Here is a 23,232-nt window from a genome sequence, read left to right on the forward strand (position 1 = left end):
ACTTATCTCCACAGCCATGCTATATATATGCCATGTTCAGGTGAACATCCCAAACTTATTTCACTGTTCACTGTGTACACGTGAGTGGATGTGTATTTGATTGTTGTGAAAAGAACATTCTGTTTATTGGATGAGAGAGTGTGTGTGTGTGTGTGTGTTACTGTGTTGAGATGAGTGATACTATAGTGTGTATAATGCGTGATCCTCGTGGACAGCTGATTAGGTCAATACTGGGATTTTTGATCTTTTCCTCTAAGAGCTGATCCAATTCCCACCGCAGCTCCTTCACCAGATCAGCCACCTACACAGTCAAAACAGGCTATGTTCAAAATGGAATACTAGCATACTGCATATTGTTTAATATAATATACTGTAAATTCAATTTACTTCAACTGAATATACTACCTACTACTTAGTAGGTAAATAGCATGTTTCAAACAGAACTGTCACATGAGATTAATACAATGTATGTTTAATTCAGGAATTGGCGTCAAGTTATTATCTTATAAATACATTTTGTGATATTGCTTCTGGTTCCTTTGTCACACTGGAACTATACTGGACAGTTTGGCATATTTAGTCCAGGTTCTCCATGCATACAGTACATTTCTACTGTTTGTGCACAGTGTAAATACTACAAGAATTGTACGAGTAGTATGATATTTCCGCACATACAAAAGTTTGTTTATCTTTATGTGACGTGTGTAATTCTGTAAGTAGAATTTCAAAACCCTTGTGCTCAGTATACAGTGCATTCTGTATAAAGCATAACATTATTTGTTACAACATAGAGTGTGACTCTACCATACAATAATACTACCCTACTATTCTTATTAGTTATGCTGTATGCACAGTATATACGGCAGAAATAGTGGGAGTGGAATGTTAGTACGCTATACAAAACAAGAGTCTTGCTCGAATAGCCCACTAAAATTCTTCACATATTAACATTTGTGGAAATGGCCAAGGGGGGGATGGGTTTAATGGAGGTATAATATAGAGAGGTATTAGATTGTACATCTATAACCTATTACAACATTACTCTTGAGAAATTAACATTGAACACGCTGGACACATTCTTAAAAAAAAAAAGAAGAGCCAAATGTACTGCACATTTCCTTAAATAGTTTTACGGAACGATTACTGGGTAACTATGGTTCCCAGCATTTGCTGTCAGCCATGCTAAACCATGCCCCCAGCACACGTGTGTGAATGTCAAGACTATAATACCAAAAGCATTTATTTGTGCATTAAATTTCACATACTTCATGACTTATGTGTATTTGTGGATGGTAATGTGAGCAAAGAAAACGGTATAATTGTGCATTATTCTGGTGTGGATTGAGCGTGCTTGGATTAGTTGCTTATATTTCTGGATTCCCGTGTGCATTTTTTCGATCTGTTGTTTACATGTGTGGGAGGCTTTTTTCACTAAATATGCAACGGGTCTCATCAAATGTAAACACAAGCTTTTTCCCGGCTAGTCATCATTATCAATCAGCGTTTCCATTAAATCCGACTAAGCCCGGATCATTTAACATACGTACAAGCAGCTTTATGACTGCTTTCCAAACGGCATAACTCACCCTCCAAAAGGACACTTGGAAAGGGAGAATATGATGATATAAATATGACTTAAAATGAACGTTATTTTTGAGCCCCACACCTTTTAGCCTAGGCAAAGTCTTCAAAGGGCATAGGACATAAGGATGATCACTTTGGAATGTAACGCATCCCATATCAAAGTTTGTTATCGGATCTGTTAAAGTAACGGTTTTCGTTCGTATTTTCACCCGAAGTTTGGTGCATAAGTCGGTTAACTTGCCTGAAGTGTCTTGGTCTGAGGTGGTGTGACAACAGTGCACTGACAAAGACGCATGTATTCTGGCCATTCACAAAAGTCAACTTTGTGCAAACACAGACACAGAAGATCTCGCCTCATTTATGTGCTGAACCTGCTTATAGCTTTTGTAAGCTATTTAATGAAGAAAAGATCGAAATCCTAACAAATGTATCCAGCTTGAACAGGAATGCTGTTCCCCATCGCAATTCACTCCGTGGACTCTGTTCCCCCATTACCAGTTTTGCTTATTATTTATGCTGTATCTATATATTGCAAAAAATGGTATGAGCAATATGGTAGCATGCTATTCCGAAAATAGCAGCTGTTTTACCTCATGAGATGTGGCGGCAAATTTGATCCAGCCATCATCCAGAGAGATAATGAACTCTCCACGCTGCAGCTCCACGCTGACTTGCCCTCCACCAAACAGCACCATGGGATACACGCTCACCATGCTGCAGTCACGGATAAACACTCGACTGGTCTTCACTTTCTCATGGTACACCAGGTACGGGCTGTTATAGTGGCGCACCTACACAGAGCGAAACCTCAGATTTTACACTCAAAACATTTCAAATGTTTCATATTTAATTCAAACACTGTTATACTAATCATTTGGATATGTTTCTTGTGAGTGTGCACATTTTTAAGGTGCATATGTCCATTAATAGTAAGTGAGAGAGATAGTTACAGAGAAGTTCACAGATGAGGGGTGTATGTGGACGGCTCCATCGCTCTTGGTCAGGAAACGCAGTTCCTCGGCTTTAGGTTGCATCTTCATAGCACCCTTACCAGTGATCTTATATTTACCCTGAGGGGATCTCACCTAAACACACAACACACATTTTACACACGCTCGCACTTTCACGTTTCACAACTTAGGTCCCAGAGGGATTTCAGGTACTGACCTGCACTACATTAGGGTAGAGAGCAGCACACAACATGGCTGACATCAGTTTTGTGTTATCAGAGTTCAGGTTTGCCTTTGAGGGAGAGAAAATCAATTTGTTAAAGGGACAGGTCACATACATGTCGATACTAATGAGTTCATAAATATTTCTGAGACTGAGCCTGTGTGTTTGTCATTGTTTATACTTAAAATTAATATACATTTTGTCTACATGGCATAGTTATTCAACTTTTTTCTATTCAAAAAAATAATAAAACATACAGTGATAGTCCAAAAGTTCAAGACAGTGAAATTTTTTTTTATGTAGCATTTTCTTAAATAATAATGTTCAGCAGAACACTAACAAAGATTTTTAGAAAAATATCTCAGCTCTGTGGGTCCATACAATGCAAGTGAATGATGACCAAAACTTTGTATCTCTAAAAATCACATAAAGGCAGCATAAAAGTAATCCATACGACTCCAGTGGTTGAACACATATCTTCAGAAGCGACATACGTGTAGGTGAGAAATGGAACAATATTCAAGTCCTTTTTTTTACCCTAAATCTCTACTTTAACTTTCAATTTCAGATGTGAAATTGAAACTAAACAGGCACCACATGTGACTTTCAGATGTAGAAGTGAAAGTGGAGATTTAAAGGACTTAAATTTTGATCCGTTTCTCACTCACACCTATTATATTGCTTCTGAAGATATGGATTACGTTTTCATTTCATTTATGTGATTTTGAGCTACAAAAGGCCTGATCACCATCCACTTGCATTGTATGGATCTATAAAGCGGAGTTATTCTTCTAAATATCTTCATTTGTGTTCTTCTGAAGAAAGAAAGTCATACATACTGGGATAGTATGAGGGTGGGTAAATAATAATAATAAAAAAAAAGATAGTTCTCTTTGGGGAGAACTATTCCTTTAATGGAAGCAAGGAAATCTGTACTTTTGTACAAGGAGTTCAATTACATGTCACAAATGTGCTTATATAATAAGTGGCCTAGAAATAGTGCAGAATCTTTTATACATTTATCAAATAAATTTGTCATTATAAATTTCAAAGAAATTATCGATAGCATGAGAAAATAAAAGAAACTTGTACAAAAATATTAATAAATAAATAAACAAATTTAAAGTTTATTTTATTTTCTCATGATATCAATAATTTCTCTTGTTTCTGGCTAAGCTTCTGATGGAAATAAAACAAGTTTTAAAATTTTGAAATTTATAATGACAAATTTATTTGATAAAAGTATTAAAGATTCTGCACTATTTCTAGGCCACTTATTATATAAGCTAATTTGTGACATGTAATTGAATTCCTTGTACAAAAGTACAGATATCCTAATTATTCCCAGGGAAGTTTTTAGGGTATTTAGTTACTAAAGATTGTCTACTTTAAGAATATTAAAAGATCAATCAGCAATATTCATATTTGAGTACACAGAGAATTTCTTATTTTACATGTGTAACATATGGAACGTTAGGAGGCCTTGTGGCTGAGAACAGACATTTATTATTATATGGTGATTCAGGGTATTTAGCCTTGTTGTTGTTTTTAAATTTAAAAACAAATTGGACATTTTAACTACAGAAGGGTCATTTTTTCCCCAGCACAATTTGCTAGCATGTCTTTGGAAGGACGAAAATGACGGATTCAATTGATGGAAATTGATACGGTCATTTGATATTTGGAATTAGCACAATAATATTTTTGTCGTATGGGCCAAAAGAGGTCTGTGAAATAGTGGATGGAGTTTTAGGAGTTTTGAGAGCATTTGAACATCCAAAGTTATCTCATGTCAACTCGATCTGGTTTTAATGAGCCGGTTAGAAGTTCTTTAAAACCTATTGCTTAATTAATACAGTTCACTGCAATGAATTCACAAACATGAAATTTGTTACAAATATTTTATTAAATGGGGAAAATGAAGTGGTATTGCACGATACGGGATGCCCATCAACTGAACGTGCATTTCATCACCGCATCTGGTGTTTTACAGTGTAAATAGCTTATTAGTTATAATGAGAGTGATCTAGTATTGTTTATTGAGCTGCTGTTGTTCTGAAAGCTTTGATGCTGACATTATCCAGTAAGCAAGCACTGTTACCTCATAGCCTGTGGCCTCCAGTACCCCATCACTTCCTTTTGAGCTCATTTTTTCAATGACTCTTGCTTTCAGTCCATCCTTCACAAAGCCAATATCAGACAGGAGCTCTGCAAACTGCCTTTTAAGACTTGCTATTTCCTGAGAAACAGAGAAGTCATTCAAGTATGCTGAAATAACGGAAGTTTACTTAAATAAATTAGAGACCAGTCTTACTTGTAAGCCACGGATTGAAAGGAAGTTCTCTCTGCAATACTGATAACCAGACTTCGAGCCATTCTGTGTTGCGTTACACCAACCCTGAAAAAACACATCACCATCGCATAGGTAATAGCACCACAAGTCTTATGACTTTAAACAGCACATTTCAGAACTTGTACTGACCTTGTATGCCTGCAGCAACGCCAGATGGTCACTGTTAGCCAGAGAAAAACTTAACTTCTTCTCATTAGCTTCCTCTCTTTTATCCCAGGGAGACACCTGTGAGGATGGTCATCAAGAGAACATTGATCCCAGAGTACTTGCTACAGCTGTTTTTAAAGCGTGAGGTGCACCTCTGGAGTATATAGGGAGATGCGGAGAATGATAGTCCCACTGTCTTTTATTAAACCACTGTACTAGACCAAAATATTGTCTTCTTGAATTCTTGTATATGACTTGTGTCTCGTGACTTACGAATGGGCTCTTGAAAGCTAGGCTGGCAGCGATGGTGAGGGCAGGGTCCAGGCACCGGAAGATGGCTCCCAACAGCATGAGTTTACCGATGCGGACGTCCACGGGCAGACAGGCCAGATGCCAGCCCAAAGGAGTCAGAGACTCGTCATCCGTCAGAGCGCCTAGGGCACACAGGCGCTGTTTAGCTGCCTCCACGCTGCCCTCTGCTGGCGGTTCAATTAGCTGAGAGAAAACTGAGCCCAGAGGACACTTTGCAAACACCTCCAACACTTTAACCCTGAGAGAGAGAGAGAGAGAGAGAGAGAGAAGCAGAAATGCGGTCAAGCTCATTCAGGAACTGTTACCCAATAATTCTGTAAACAAACGTTCATCCTCAAGTCGGCCAAAACACGTTTGTTGTTTTTTTTTCCTTCCGTAGAACACCAAAGGACAATTTTCCAGACAACTGCATTTCATAGCGACTAAGCCTCAAAAAGGCCTATAAAGCATAATTCTTGTATCAAAATGTAGACCATATGACTTCTGTGCTATATGTCATGTGTTCTGAAACTAAAAAATAGCTTTATGTGAAGATCAGATTGAAATTTAAGTCATTGTTCACAGAAAATCTTCCACTCCTCTGCAGCCAACAAATCTCATCATCCATTCTGCATACTTGATATCAATTAAATAAAACTTGGCACGACATGTAATTTTTGAATCCGAATGCAATCACAAATGAGATTTTAGAGCTTCTACATGAATGAATTTTGACTTCTACATGCATGAATTTTAGTCTGTTCCTCACACAAAGCTATTGTATGGCTTCAGAAGAAAGATTGATAAAAATGTCACCTACTGTGTTGCACAGCAGATGGTTTTGGAACAACATGAGCATGAGTAAATAATGACAGAAATATAATTTGGGGGTACACAATAACACAATCGTATAAATAGCCAAATATTTGCTGGATACCTCAGACAGAGCTGCTCTAGAGGAACTCTCTGGATCTCAGGAAGCTGCTGTTCGCTCAGGTGGTATGTGAAGCGGTGGCTCGTGAACAGATGGAAGCAGATGCCTGATGCAACACGACCAGCACGACCTTTCCTCTGAAGAGCGTTTGCACGAGACACCCACACGTCCTCTAGACTCTCCATACTGCGACTGGCATCGTACCTGACACACGCACACATAACTTTGTGACCCATTATCTATCTGCCTTCTACCAAACTATTTATACAATAAATTATTTCTTTATACAAAGAGAGTTCACCTTTATTCAGGAAAAAAAAAAATCCCATCAAGATTTAAAGGGATATTTCAGCCAAAAATGAAAATTCTGTCATCATTTACCCAGATGTGTATGACTTATGCAGAACACAAACGAAGATTTTTAGAAGAATATATCAGCTCTGTAGGTCCATACAATGCAAGTGAATGGTGGCTAGGACTCTAAAGCTCCAGAACGCAAATTAAAAGCAGCATAAAAGTAATCCATATAACTCCAGGTTGGTTAATCCATGTCCTCTGAAGCGATTTGTACATCTTGTCATTGCGGTCTCTAGGCATGATCATGATTTCAAGCCTGATTACATTTCCTAGTGCTTGACGCATGCACAGAACACTAGATGGCACAATAGGAAGTGTAATCCAGCTTGACATCATGATTGCAAGGAGACTGCTGATGTTAAGTTCATGATAAAGCAGTTACATTTTGTTCTGTTCTAACCCACACCTATAATTTAGCTTTATGCTGCCTTTATGTGCTTTTGTGAGCTTCAAAGTTCTGGTCACCATTCACTTTCATTGTATGGAACTACATAGCAGAGATATTCTTCTACAAATCTTTGTGTTCTGCAGAAGAAAGAAAGTCACACATCTGGGTTGGCATGAGGGTGAGTAAATGATAATTTTTTTTTTTTTTAGCAATACAGCAACAATATGAAGCATCTCAAACCTCTTCTCCTTCATCCTGCCTGAGTCTATGACATACACCACATCATCAATGGTGACTGAAGTCTCAGCAATGTTGGTGGAGATGATGATTTTGGTCACACCCTCAGGTGGACGGGTAAAGACTGCTTGCTGTTCCTCATTTGACAAAGATGAGTGGAGTGGATACACTACACACCTGAAATGATTACACACAAACAGATATAAATATCATATCAAGGATTATGATATGTTTACAGATGATTTTGAGAACTACTGGTCCACTTAAGATTCAGTTTTGAGGTTATGTTTAAATACGCATCACCAGTGTTTTCTACAGGATTATGCTTTTGCTTAACAATAACCAATTCTACTGTAATATCTATTTTTAATTATTAGAATACAAATGATTACAACAAAACTATGACACTCTGTTGAAGATATGCATCTTTAAGCACATGTTAAACTTACAGTCTGAAATTAGACTGATTTAAGTTTCACTAACCTTAGAATTTTTTTTTTTGTATAATACTCATCCCAAAGTAACGAATCACATTGATTCAACAATAAGTACGACTGATTCATTAGAAAAAAAACACATTATAATAGAGCAAAACACACACACACACACACACACACGTAGTGTTTCCATGTTTTATGGGGACTTTCCATAGATATAATGGTTTTTATACTGTACAAACTTTATATTCTATCCCCTAAACCTAACCCTACCCCTAAACCTAACCCTCACAGAAAACCTTCTGCATTTTTACATTTTCAAAAAACATAATTTAATATGATTTATAAGCTGTTTTCCTCATGGGGACCGACAAAATGTCCCCACAAGGTCAGAAATTTTGGGTTTTACTATCCTTATGGGGACATTTGGTCCCCACAAAGTGATAAATACACCTACACACACACACACACACACACACACACACACACACACACACACACACACACACCACGTTGGTCTACCTATCATTATGAGGACTTTCCATAGACATAATGACTTTTATACTGTATAAACTATAGATTCTATCCTCTAAACCTAACACAACCCCTAAACCTAACCCTCACAGAAAACCTTCTGCATTTTTACATTTTCAATAAAACATTGTTTAGTATGATTTTTAAGCGATTTGAATTATGGGGACACTAGAAATGTCCTCATAAATCACATTTATAGCATAATAACCTTGTAATTACCAGTTTGTAACTTACAAAATTGTCCTCGTAAATCACAAAAACACACACACACACACACACACACACACACACACACACACACACACACACAACCTGTCAGCTCTTCTGTTGTTGAACATCCTGTTAGACTGCAGCTGCTCATATAATAGCTTTATTTCAGCTAGACCTGGCAGGAAGACCAAAATAGCACCTTTGCAAAAACACAAAACAGTTCATCACGGTGACTTTACATTTTAAAAGGTGTATTTGTATTGTACTTTCAATTGGTGCATTTATTGTATTTCATGTTGTTTTAAAAATAATTTTAAATGCACTTAATGGCATTCTTTACCTGGTGGGTAGCTGTTGTCTCCACCTACAATCCATTCAAGCAGACTCTCGATCAGATCCATGTTGATTTTCTCAAGGTCTAATGTAGCCAAAGTTTTCACCACAGACTTTGAGCAATCTTATCAGAAGGGAAGTACAGAGACATATTTCTCTCTGTCAAAGTGTCATAATTACATCAAATTATAAAACTGATATTTTTGACCGATTGGTCAATACAGTTCCAGCCTTGCTAAACTACACATGACAGCTATAGACCCTTTTCACAGACCTGTTATGACACGTTTCCACCTTATGTACCAGCGTAAATGTAGCAAACGTTTTTATATTACCAATTTTAAATATACTTAAGTGTAAATTTATAACATTGTACTTTGTATTATATTTTGCCTATTTCTCTCTTCTTACTGCAGTTATCCTGCGCTCTCTATTTTTATCTCTCTTTTTCAAAAAAATCTGTGAAAGCGTAATCATTTATTTTTTCCTTTGCTGTTGGAGCAAACGGGTAAGCAAAAATGTAATTTGTTGGGGTCTCCAATTCACCATCATTCATGTTTACACTGCTATGCGTCTACTTTCGCTCTGCAAACCCGGATGTGTGAAAAGGGTCCATAAGAGCTACTGTGTACCGGTAAATCACTGTGCAGCAACCATAGAATAACATTCTGTTATTGTTTCACCATGTACTTATATCTTCAAGCACAATGATGAATCTGATTGCTAAAATTACATTTAATGAAAATTTTCATTTATGTAGTGACATTCTCATAGGCACTCAATGTTAAAGGAATGTTTTGGATTCAATGCAAGGCTCAATCGACAGCATTTGTGACATAATGTTGAATAACCACAAAAATGTATTTCAAATTGTCCGTCCTTCAAAAAAAAAAAAAAAAAAAAAAAAAAAGAGGAGTAAAAATTGAAGTGACAGTGAGGCACTTAAAATGGAAGTGAATGGAGTCAATTGTTGGAGGGTTTAAAAGAAGAAATGTTAAACTTATTTTATTAAAGCACTTACATTAGTTCTTCTGTCAAAACTCATGCATTATTTGAGCTATAATGTTGTTTAAATCGTAATGTTTTTATGGTAATTGTAGAGTTTTAGGTTTTGTTGACATTACATCATCATGGCAACAACGTTGTAAAATTGTGATTTTATCACACTAAAATCATATTTACATGCATATCCTTTATATCTTGTGACTATACTTTTGAAAAAGATAATAATTTAACATTTATAGATTGGCCCCATTCACATCCATTGTAAGTGCCTCATTGTAACCCAGATTAGAACGAGTCAAACTTTTTTTGTGGTAATCAACAAAATGCTACAAATGCTGTCGATTGAGCTTAACTTGTATTGAACTGGAACATTCCTGTAAGTTATTTTGTGAATCTAGTCACAGCTAAGGGTGGGTGCAACTATATTCACAATACTTACTGCTTAATTACACAGATATAGGATCAAAATAATACATTTATCAAGCTGTTTTGACTAAAGGCTCTTTTTACGAGTGTCACTCCAGGTGGAAATGAGCATAGTTTGAAACTAAAGAATCAGAGATGTCAGTGATCTTACTGGAATATCTGACTGTGAGCTCTTGAAGACTGAGCTGCTGGTCTGGCACAGAGTCTTTCACCGAATCCTTTTTCATTAAGGAGCCGAATGACCAACCATCAACAATATCATCATCATAGTCTTCGACAAGAGCTCGTCCCTTCCCAGGCCTGCCACTCTGATTGGCTGGACCGCTCTGCTTTTTGGAACGCCGGTATAAACTTCCATCTTCAAGCACATACCTTTACAACATATAAACAAAACATGTTGTAGATTTAAATTATTGTGAGAAACAATGCATTTAGAAATGGTCGTATGCTGACCAGTATTCACATCAATGCTTACAGTACCTGGTCTTAGCAATGGCGTCCTCAAGGAAAAACTGCTCCACTGGGAATGTATGACCTTTAGAAAGGATCAAAAACAAAAAGATTACCTAGTGCACCTTTAAACTATTAATAAGAGAGGCACTGGATCTACTGTGTGTCTGGTATGCCGTGGAGTCCACCTGGTATATGGATAGTGGGGCAGTTGTTGAAGTATTGAGAGAAGAGCTCTGCATTCAGGGTCGCACTCATCATAATTATTTTCAGATCTGATCTTTTCACAATCAGATCCTTCAGAACCAGCAACAGGAAGTCACTACGAGACAGATTGTGTTACTGTAAGAGTCATGTTGTATGTGATGATTTTGTATGCGTGTGTGCATTTTACGGACCTCTCTTCTGTTCGTTCGTGAACCTCATCCACAATCACATGTGTGATTCCACCGAGCTCAGCTTCACCTTCTAACCTCCGCAACAGCACACCAGTGGTGCAGAACAGCAGCCTGGTGCTGGATGACTGAATACAAGAAAACGTTCACAAAAATATTAGGTGCCATCTGAGAACTGAAATGTGTGAACTAATAATATAGGTACATTCTATATGACCGACAGGCAATATACTGTAAGTCAAAGAATGTAAGTGTAAGTCACTTTTTTTCAGCCTTTTTAAGATAATATTTATGGTGATGCTCATTTATGGCTTAAAAGTGTTATTTCTTTCAATCGAATGTTTTACCTAAGCCATTAGTAAAATAAAGGGGCGGCTGTGGCTCAGTTGTTAGAGCGGGTCGCCTACCAATCGCAGGGTTGGTGGTTCAAATCCCGGCCCACACGGCTCCACGTGCCGAAATATTCACTGGCCAGCATTCAAGCTTTTTGTGTGTCTCACTGTCCGTTGGTAGAGCATTATCTTATGATGTTGGCGCAATTCATTTAAACGAAATATTTTATATTTAATTAATCGCACTGAATCAACATGTTATCAACAACCTTAGTGATGACACAAAACAATAGCTGAATCGTTACATACCTTTCAGTCTATAGACAAACTGGCCAAATAAAATATTCAAAAAGAGCACCATGATACAATGTTACATACTTCTATTGTCTAAAAATAACTGAAAATATATGGTAAGTATCCAATACGTAGCCCTAAGTAGTGGCCAGAGTGTGTTACCCTGACAGTCTCCAGGCGGATCTGGTAGCCTGTTGAGTGACCCAGGGCCTCTGCTCTTTCCTGGGCCACTCGGGTCGCCACAGCGATGGCAGAGATTCGCCGTGGCTGAGTGCAAATAATGTTGGCCACTCTGTCCGTCTGCCCAGTCCGGAGAAAATTATCAAGGAGAAACTGAGGAACCTGAGTGGTTTTCCCACACCTGTGGTTACATTATGCCAACATGGAGAGATATCAGTTAAGTCAATTCCACTGTAAAAATGTGCTTGAAAATAAATATGATAGCTCCACAGTCTTACCCTGTCATTCCACTGATGACGAGTACCTGGTTCTTATCCAAACACTCCAATATGGCCTCTCTCTTCAGCCATGCAGGCAGCTTCTGCCTCTGCTCCTGCATAGATGTATACCGCCTAGAAGACTGAGAGACAGAACACAATTACAAGAGTAGTTAACCAAATAATAAAAATAATCTAAAATGAAAAAATAATGTATCCTCTATCTCATGTTGTCTCAAACCATTATGACTTTCTGTGTTCCCTGGAACACAAAAGGTGAAACTTTGTAGAATGTCCTGGATGCTCTTTTCAAAATAGTGAAAATAAATGGGAGACAGGTACAGTCAAGCTCAAAAATGACAAAAACAAAGCACCACAGAACTATCATAAAAGTGGTTCATAATGACATTTGGTTACAAGAGCAATACAAATATATGTTATCGACATCAAACCTGACACGTCATGCATGAAAGTAACAAATTTAATTTGAGAGCTACATTGGAGGACACACAAAGCCATCGTATGGCTTCAGAAGACTCACAATGTATTGTAGTGCAGAAGTCATAAGGATTACTTTTATGATACTTTTGTAATGCTTATTTGTAGGACTGTGGAAACATATTGGCTTAGCGATTTTGCATTGCAATCTTCATTTGAACGACAATGAGTTTTTGTTAGATGATTCTTAAATCATAAGATTGATCTTTTGCTCCATGCGCAACCCTCACTTTTGACATGAACAAGGTCTTTTAATCATAGAAATTTTAGCTTCTTTGCATTGGCTACCAATACATTTTAGGGTTGATTTTAAGATTTGATTCATTACATATAAGGCATTACATGGGTTGGTGCCAGAATATTTAGCAGAACTTTAATGACCTTATGAAACAGTTAGACCTCTTAGATCTTCTTGACATGAACTGTTGGCTGTTCCAAGATCCAGATGCAAAACAAAAGGTGAGAGCGTATGTAGTGAAGGCCCCACGATTATGGAACAGCCTGCCCTGGGATATTAGATCTGCTGAATCTGTGTCTGTTTTTAAATCTGATTTGAATAAACTTGATTTATTAATATATGAATGTGCTGTGTTTAACTGTGTGTGTTGCTTTTATTACTATGTGATGTGAATGTTGTGTTTCACTGTGTTCATTTTGATTTTATGTTTTGTGAAGCACTTTGTGCTTGATTTGCTGAAAAGTGCTTTATAAATAATATAATAATATTATTATTATTACCGACTGGTAAATGTTCAGATTTCACTCACAAGCGATAGTGTAGTTTCGTGGAGAAGTTCAAGCACCGTGTTGAGAGTAAAAGTGTGGTTTGACTCATTCGGTGTAATATGCATAATTTATCATGGACTAAGGTCTCTCAGTTTGAATAATTAGAAGGTCCCCTGTATAATTAACAGGCTTAGCTTGGAGAGAATTTCTTTCATATATAAGTAAAATTGACTTTATAACTGAGATATACCCACTTGTATATCGAAAGCTTGTGAATCGACATGGTATCGAATCAGGAAATCTGTTTCAATACTCAGCCTTACTTTTTGTAATTTTGGGGCTTTGCAGCACCAGTCCAATTTACTTTTGTTATATAAAAAAAGAGCAGCCAGGATATTCTTCAAAGATTCACCTTTTGTGTTCTACAGAAAGCCATACAACAACTCGGAGAGTGAGTGAATGATGACAGGTGAACTCAACTCATCTCAAACAATCACACACATCCAAGCCAATGAGGAATGTGTAGGTCTGGTAAAAGGTGGGTTACCTGTTTCTTCTTGAACTCCCTGCAGAGTTTCTTGTTCTCTTGTTGTATTTGCTCAGTTTTGAGCTCCAGTTTCTTCACCATCCTCTTTCGTAAGTTAACATAGCTCTCGTTTTCCACCGGGATACATTCCTCATCCTCTTCATCATCACCCTCTTCATCATTGATATCCTCTCTTTTGAGTGGTGCATCTAATTTAATGCACACAAAACACACACACACACACACACACACACACACACACACACACACACACACACACACACACACACACACACACACACACACACAATTACTTCTTCAAAACAGATAAAACATTTTTATCATCTGTTCATTTGACATTTGATTATGTGTCTCTGCCAAACAGATATCAATCCGATCTTTAGTTCCTGTACAAATATGCAAACTTCACCTCCGTGATTATGCTAATGCAGAGCAGTGAATTTAAAAGATGTGTTTTATTATTTGATTGCAATTGACCATGCAATCAAGATTTGTGTGTGTGTGTGTGCACGCTGTGTATTTTTCCCATCGCGGCTTGTGGTTGGTAAGATGGACTAACTGTGTTACTAACTGCAATGTAATAAGAATGGTAATGTGTGTACTGAAAAGCCTGTAAATGCAGTAGTGAAAGACACAATGTTTATCACTGGACTGCAGCAGGTTCATCAGCGCAGCACGGGTTGGCCAGTCCCACTCTGCTCGTGCTGTGGCCAGGGATGCACTGCGCGGTTTAATCAGGTAGCACTGTTCTGTCACAATTTTTGAGTATTTTGTGTTTCCTATGAGCAGCAGTAAATGGCAGCGCTTAATAAATTATAGTCGGAAGCTTTTGTAGTTGCAGGGATGGGGAAAAAATGTTGCAAAATGCAAGAATTTAGTCACATCAGCCCACTCGACCAACAGGCCCACTACTCGGCTCCAGATGGCCACGAGGGTGAACGACACGAGGGTGCGAAAATTGTCCTAGAATAGTTATTTTTAGTAAAACTTTCTCTTTAAGTATGGTTTTATTAAACGCACCAGATTTGTGACCCTGTATGTGCTGTACAGTGATAAACATTACTTATCTTTTGTCCAATCCCTCACCTTGCTTTTGTCTCACTCTATGGTTTATGGTCTCTGTGGTGTTGTTTGATCGATCTCTATCAATCTTGTTGTCTATGCTGTTTTTAGTGCTGTGGTTCCTTGCCGGAATGACAGTGGGTAGAGCCAGCACAGGGGGTGGAGCACTGTACTTGTGACGAGCAGTTGACAGCAGCTCTCTGACAGGTCCATCCTCCTCCAGACAGGAAATAAGCATGTAGACCACTGGCTCACCTTCCTGTGCAGCACTGAGCGACTGACCAAAGAGGTACTCTGTCACACTGAGGCGACCCGCCCCTGAAAGCAATTCATCGGTGGTACTGAACGCCACAAGTGGAGGTTGAAAAGGATATAATTTGCCCGGCTGGAAGCGGATCTCCAGCTGGTAAATGGGAGGTTCTTTGCTGCTAAACCCTGGTTCACTAGGCCAACAGGATTCTCTGGACGTGCTGGATTCAGATGGCTTTGGCATTTGGTGCTTGAATTTGCACCGTTTACCAAACTTACAACCGGTCTCCTTTAGGTAAAACTTGCAAATCTGATTCGATCCTGATTGTTTGTGATTCGCCAAGTCTGAAATCTTGCACTGCCCTTCATCCAGCCAGAGCAAATCAAGATTAATAGTCCAAACACGATCACTGATGCGCTCACAGAAGCGTTCCCCATAGATTGCAGTCAAAGCGAAGGCCTCTTCCTGTCGCAAAGCTACACACTCCTCTTGTGAAGGGAGGTCAGATGTCTGAGGGCTGAGAGCTCTGGAGCCAAAACGTTCTGTGAACATCTGGGAGAGGAGGAGCTCTAATGTCGCTCCGACCTCACCACGCCCACTTTCTCCTTCGGTTCCCGCCTCTAAAGCTTGTCTGCTACGCTCTCGGTCAAACCCATACCTGCGAAAATGAAAAATAGTGTGGTTAATTGATTACAAATATTAATTTAATTAATTACATGAGATGCTGATTTGTTAATTAAATTAATTGCAATTCATTTGAAGAAAATATTTTGATTAGCTATATAGCAAATTCAGATAATTTAAAGAATTTATATTAATGTGGCAGAAGAGTGATTTGTTTTATTTACATTTCCTTGAACATAAGCCTATCACTGGCCTACAGCAGAGATCCATTTAGCCATTGAGTTCAGCAATTTGTTTGAAGTAGACCGGGTTGTTCTCACAGCACACCTTCTTGCATCTGTCTGCACTATTTTTTTTGGTCGATGTTCACGTGTGTCAGACAAATGCTTTTGGAGCATCTCACTGTGGTTGTGGTGCATTTCACTGGTTTTCAGCACATAAAAGCTGCGTTTTTAGGGTGCTATGTCAATTAAAAAGTTTAAAACTATCAAGACCCCTGCATCCAGAGTTGTAGTCCATCAAACTGTCTATAAACATAAGAACACATCCTGGTATGTGAGGCTCCTTCCTCATTTTGTACTGCTTCCTCTCGGTAAGTGTGTTACATGTACAGCTGGGGCTAAGCTAACTGCCTGGCGCTGATGAAATCCACCTGCGGCATGAATAATTGCGCTTATGTTTTTAACACGTTATATTACATATAATTTATTGCACTGAATTAACACGTAAAATCAACAGACTTAATAAAAAAGAAAAAAAAAGAAAAAGGTCCTTAACTAGAGGTCGACCAATATTGGATATTGCCGATACTGATAACTAAGGCAATGGAAAAGGCAGATAACCGATGGGCAATATTTTTTAAAAATCTATTTATATAATGATTAAAAAAAACTTAAAGCGTGGATGCGGAAAATCGTGAGTTTATCTGGTGAAATTGTAAATCGGGAGTACAGCGGAAGGGGTGGAAAAACAGGAGCAACCCAGTAAAATCGGGAGGGTTGGCAGGTATGAACTATAAACAAGCAAGAAATACATCATGGACGCATATTTTAAAATAATGGAGACTTGGCTGTGTTACAATGCAAAATAAAAAAAAATCTACAGCTATCGGCATAGATTTTTTTGCAGATAACCGATAGTTCCAAAAAGTAATTATTAAAACCGATATATCAGTCTACCTCTATCCCTAACCTCACCTATCATCCATAGATCAACAACTTGCTAACTTTATGCCATAGTACTATTGTAACAGTCTTAGCTGTTACATTTGTATTTTGTGTCATACTCATCACTAGGGGGCGCTTGAGCGCTAAAACCCCTGGTAAATAATCTGGCATGTATGATAGAAGTCGTCAGTTTGTTTGGAAGAGGGAAGCATGGGATTATCCTAACACCCCAAGCAAAACTCAAAGGAATCCTGATTGAGAAACATTGTGTCCAGTACAATCACGTAAGTTTGTTTTTTCTTGTGTATTTGTTTTCATTTGATGTTTATAGTTTATCCGTGAGCTCCCTAGCTAATGCTAGATTATTTTTCTTTTTATAGATGGACTCTTTAAATCTTGTTTTATGTTTGGTCATCTTGAATTTTTATATGTAGTTGCAAAGGCAATACATATGTGAATATCCAATGGTTTCTCCCTAATGGATTGTTCTCACTGCAATTGCCTTGTGGATTATTAAATATCCAGAGTTCAAGGATAACAGCTGGCTGATCAAATCACAGACACAGAAAAACAATACTCGGGCTCGGCTATTATTATTCTTGGGGACTTTAACAAAGCAAATCTCACAGGTGAACTTCCCAAATACAAATACAGCACAACACATGCCCTACCAGAGACAGGAATATATTGGATCACTGCTACACAACAATAAAGGATGCATATCGCTCTGTCCCACGTGCAGCTTTGGGACTCTCTGATCACTGTCTGTTTCATCTTCCGACCTACAGGTAGAAAATTAAATCAACAAAGCCAGTTGAAAGGACTGTAAAGAGATGGACTAATGAAGCAGAGCTGGAACTACAAGCCTGCTTTGTCTGCACTGATTGGAGTGTTTTTGAAGCTGCAGCTACAGACCTGGATGAGCTCACAGATACAGTTACATCATCAGTTTCTGTGAGGGCATGTGCATCCCTACTAGGACATTTTTATCATTCAACAATGATAAACCATGGTTCACAGGAAAACTCAGACAGCTTCGTCATGCCAAAGAGGATGCTTACAGGGGTGGGGATAAAGTCTTGTACAATCAGGCCAGGAACACACTGAATAAGGAAATCAGAGTGGCTAAATAAGTTACTCTGAGAAGCTGAAAAACAAGTTTTCAGCTAACAACCCTGCATCAGTGTGGAGTGGCCTGAAACAAAGTACTAATTACAGGACTCCTACCCCCAAACCTGTGGTGGACCAATGACTGGCTGATGACCTGAATGTATTCTACGGCAGATTCGAAAGGCCCAATCTCACACCCCACACGCACTCGGACCTTCACTTCACACAAAAAATAACACCTCCTGCAACCCCCCTCCTCTCTCTCCTGCTACACAACCTGCACTCAAGATCTGTGAAGACGATGTGTGCTGTGTCTTTCGGAAGCAAAGGTCAAGGAAGTCTTCAGGCCCAGATGGCGTCTCTCAAGCTTGCCTTCGTTCCTATGCTAACCAACTGGCCCCCATCTTCACACAGATCTTCAATAGATCACTGGAGCAGTGTGAACTCCCATGCTGCTTCAAATGCTCAATTATTATTATTATTCGCCCTGACGTCTGTGGTCATGAAGTCATTTGGGAGTCTGGTGTTGGCCCAGCTAAAGGACATCACTGGACCCTTTCTAGATCCCCTTCAATTTGCTTATTGAGCGGACAGGTCTGTGGAAGATGCAGTCAACACGGGATTGCATCATGTCCTGCAACATCTGGACAGACCAGGGACATACGCAAGGATCCTTTTTGTGGACTTCAGCTCGGCTTTCAACACAATCATCCCAGCTATTCTCCGGACTAAGTTAAACCAACTCCCTGTTTACATGTCTATCCTGTCAGTGGATTACCAGCTTTCTGACAGACAGGCAGCAGCTTGTGAGGCAGGGAAAATTCACTTCCACCACCTGTACCATCAGCACTGGTGCCCCCCCAGGGATGTGTGCTCTCCCCACAACTCTTCTCTCTCTACACAAATGACTGCACCACCAAGGATCCCTCTGTCAAGCTCCTGAAGTTTGCAGATGACACCACTGTCATCGGCCTCATCCGAGATGACGACGAGTCTGCATATAGAAAGGAGGTCAAAAGGCTGGCTGTCTGGTGCAGTCAAAACAACCTGGAGCTGAACACGCTCAAAACGGTGGAGATGATTGTGGACTTTAGGAGGAACACCCCAACATTGTCCCCCCTCACCATTCTAAACAGCACTGTGGCAGCAGTGTAGTCATTCAGGTTCCTGGGCTCTACCATCTCACAGGACATGAAGTGGGAGACATACATTGACTCCATTGTGAAAAAGGCCCAGCAGAGGTTGTACTTCCTTCGCCAACTGAGGAAGTTCAACCTGCCACATGCGCTGCTGATACCCTTCTACTCAGCAGTCATTGAGTCTGTCCTCTGCACTTCAGTAACTCTCTAGTTTGGTGCAGCTACGAAATCAGACATCAGAAGACTACAGAGGACAGTTCGATCTGCTGAGAGGATTATTGGTTGCCCCCTGCCCCCCTTCAAGAACTATACACTTCCAGAGTGAGGAAAAAGGCTGGTAAAATCACTCTGGACCCCACTCACTCAGCCCACTACCTTTTTGAAATGTTGCCTTCTGGCCGTCGCTTCAGAGCTCTGAACACCAGAACCGTCAGTTACAGGAACAGTTTTTTCCCTCAGGTTATCCATCTCATGAACAGTTAAATTGCCCCATTGAGCAATAATTATGTGCAATACACAGTTAAGTCTATTTATATTATCCAACATATCCACTTCTGCCATTACATACATTGTACTGTACATAATATACTGCATTTTTGTTCTTTATATAACAGATTAGTAATAGATTTGCACTACGGGTGTGTGTTTGTGTATGTGGGTATGTATGAAGGTGTGTGTCTGAGTGTATGTACGTATATGTAAAATTATTTATTTGTATTATTCTTTTTTTTTGTTTTGAATGATCTATGTCTTGCTGCTGTTTTTGTATTGTTGTACACTGGAAGCTCCTGTCACCAAGACAAATTCATTGTATGTGTAAGCATACTTGACAATAAAGCTGATTCTGATCTGATTTTTATTTTAGCAATCACCACATATACCTGCAAAGAGTTCCAAGAGCAAACAGGGATACCACCGGCTCTGGCTTTGTGTGCTTCTCAACCGCGTCTTCCATCCAGTTACCATCTTCGGCATATTCCACACCATCTTTGTGAGTTACCCAGAACTGACCTTCCTCACGATGGTCCAGCTCCTCCTCCTCCTCCCCTCCTTCATAATCGGAGCCACTACAAGACAGCATTATATTATTAAACCATTATTGAATAACCCAAATAAAGAGCAAAATGAACTCCAAGGTTGTTGAACTATGAAATATGCTTCTGTAAAAGGCAGTGTGATTTGAACTTTTATCTGCAATAAACCTACAATCAAATGTTTTTACATTCTAACTATATTGTACACTTGTACACCAAATACACATCTTGTTCTCTTTTTATCTGATTTTCATATACAGTTTGTGCTTCACATCAAAGTTTGTAATGTTTAATCTTTGAGCTGATTGGTTCTGCTCAAACCTAAGAAATGTCTATTCAAGATTGAAGGTTTTGAATAAAAAAGTATTTTTGAAATTGATATAGATATTATTAGATATAGAAAAAATTAATTGGGAAGAATACTTGCAGAACCAAGGCCACTGAAAAAGTGGGCAGTCACTGTTTTGTTCTATAGAAACAAATAAATAGAAGGTAGAAAGACAGCAAGTCGAGCTCACCTACAGGGTGTGTTGCACTCCTGGTTCTGAAGTTCTCGCAGCAGTTCTTTCACCTGTAGTCTGTTTTCTGATGTCATGTGTATCTTCTGCAAGGGCAGTTGCACCTGTTCGGGTATGAATCTTTCTTTCCAATCCTCGTCCACATTTTTTCTGGGCGGTGCCACAGCTCTTCCTCTGCCAGCACCTCTACGGCCCCCTCGGGCATCTCCTCCTCCTCTTCCTCTTGAACCTCTGGATGAAGCAGGTTTGAAGGGCCGACTGGGTCCAAAATCCAGACTGAAATCATCTCCATCATCCCAGCCTCCACCAGCAGATTTCCTACCTCCTCCTCCTCCTCCTCCTCCTCCTCTGGGTTTATTGAACTGTCCTCCACCCTGGTTGGGTTTACCCCGCCTCTTTCCACTCATTAGCTCCCTTTCGCAGTTTTTCTTTACAACTGTAAAAAATTAAATCTTTTATTTACACATACATTTGTTGGTTCAGTTCTCTGAGCAAGTTTCTGTCCAGAAAAGCATTAGTTGCTTTTAAATACCAAACAATTAACATAATTCCACATACATTTCCTGAGATCTATAACTGCAAAACATATTCACATGATGACATTTTATTTGTAAGCATTACAAATTAAACAACCCACTGAAGTGTGTAAACATTGTAGCCAGACATAAATTACCATGTATAGCTGGTCCTCAATCCAGCAGCTTAGGTATCAATGTTGTAGGTACAGAGAGTAAAAAATATAAATGTTACCTGACAATGAAAGCCGACTCACAAATCATACCGATCACCGAGCCGATAGTTATATAAAAAATAAGTTTCGATTCTTGTGAATTCCTGCACGGTTCCGGGAGAAAGCTGAAGCAAGCGAAACAGATTAAACGGTTTTTCAAAATAAAAGTAAACTTTGCCTCAAAATAAAAGAGTTTCAGCTCTTTAAAGAACTAGTGTTTTTTTTTAATTCAGTGTATTTTATTGATTTATTTTATTTTTTCACTTTTGTTCATTTTTATAATCAAATTAATAGTACTTCGAAGAGTCTTCTCTGATGTAAAAAAAAACCAGCACCATCACTATTTGAACAAATACATTTTTGATAAAATCTAGACAGGCCCCGTTTCCAGCAGCTTTCACTCCAACACCTTATCCTTGAGCAATCATGCTAAATTGCTAATGTGGTACTAGAAAATCACTTGCCATTATATCAAACACATCTGGAAGCTATTTGATTCATTACATTGTCTTTGTGTTTGTTTTTGAGTTGCCACAGTATGCAATAGACTGGCATGTCTTATGGTCAATATTAGGTCAAAAATGGCAAAAAAGAAATGTCTTTCTCTAGAAACTCGTATGTCAATCATTGTTTTGAGGAATGAAGGATATACAATACTTGACATTGCCAAAATACTGAAGATTTCATACAAAGGTGTACACTACAGTCTTCAAAGACAAAAGAAAATTGGCTCTAACAAGGACAGAAAGAGATGTGGAAGGCCAGATGTACAACTAAACAAGAGGATACATCAGAGTCTCTAGTTTGAGAAATAGACACCTCACATGTCCTCAGCTGACAGCTTCATTGAATTCTACCTGCTCAACACCAGTTTCATGTACAACAGTAAAGAGAAGACTCCAGGGTGCAGGACTTTTGGGATGAATTGCAAAGAAAAAGCCACTTTTGAAACAGAAAAACAAAAAGAAAAGGTTAGAGTGGGCAAAGAAACACAGACATTGGACAACAGATAATTGGAAAAGAGTGTGATGGATCTTAACCCTATTGAGCATTTGTGGGATCAGCTAGACTGTAAGGTGCATTAGATTCAAAAAATGTGGAGGATTTTTTGATGAGAATTCTTTGAAGTAGTTCTGAAAATTATTTTCAAACTGTAATAGTAATTTGTCATGTTATTAATGTCCTGACTATACATTGTGATCAGTTGAATGCCACTTTGGTTTCTTTCCATAAGAGCAAAATCTGTATATTATTCCAAACTTTTGGCTGCCAGTGTATGTGTGTATATATATATATATATACTGTTCTGAGCAAAAGTCTAGAGGCACATTAGATGTTTCACAAATACAACAGTTGTCTTAAGATGGTTATTTGAGATCTTCTACCCTAATGTGTCAATAGTGCAAAGTGCACCTAATAAAACTTTGGGAAAATTAACTAAATAAAATGGTTTGTATTTCTCTAATACTTTCTCGAATATTTCTCCATAACACAGTTTAAGTCTGGTTGTG

At 38.6% G+C, this 23,232-nt stretch overlaps 1 protein-coding gene across 1 annotated transcript; it reads right to left on the minus strand.

Moving 5' to 3' along the window:
- Positions 1 to 114: 114 nt before the first annotated feature.
- Positions 115 to 21,856, minus strand: LOC127618138 (putative ATP-dependent RNA helicase DHX57). Its single transcript, XM_052090422.1, has 23 exons — positions 21,742 to 21,856; positions 20,992 to 21,427; positions 20,321 to 20,506; positions 15,175 to 16,058; positions 14,089 to 14,276; positions 12,339 to 12,460; positions 12,043 to 12,241; positions 11,258 to 11,382; positions 11,048 to 11,181; positions 10,890 to 10,944; positions 10,561 to 10,781; positions 8,986 to 9,102; positions 8,748 to 8,844; positions 7,468 to 7,641; positions 6,486 to 6,686; positions 5,531 to 5,807; positions 5,240 to 5,335; positions 5,072 to 5,155; positions 4,859 to 4,996; positions 2,752 to 2,826; positions 2,535 to 2,669; positions 2,175 to 2,375; positions 115 to 301 (listed from the first exon to the last, which is right to left on the minus strand). The coding sequence occupies exons 2-23, from the start codon at positions 21,396 to 21,398 to the stop codon at positions 158 to 160; spliced, it is 4,260 nt and encodes a 1,419-aa protein (XP_051946382.1). The 5' UTR covers positions 21,399 to 21,427; positions 21,742 to 21,856; the 3' UTR covers positions 115 to 157.
- Between the last annotated feature and the right edge of the window lie 1,376 nt (positions 21,857 to 23,232).

This window comes from Xyrauchen texanus, chromosome 24 (assembly GCF_025860055.1).
Source record: "Xyrauchen texanus isolate HMW12.3.18 chromosome 24, RBS_HiC_50CHRs, whole genome shotgun sequence".
In the NCBI taxonomy this organism is placed as follows: Eukaryota; Metazoa; Chordata; class Actinopteri; order Cypriniformes; family Catostomidae; genus Xyrauchen; species Xyrauchen texanus.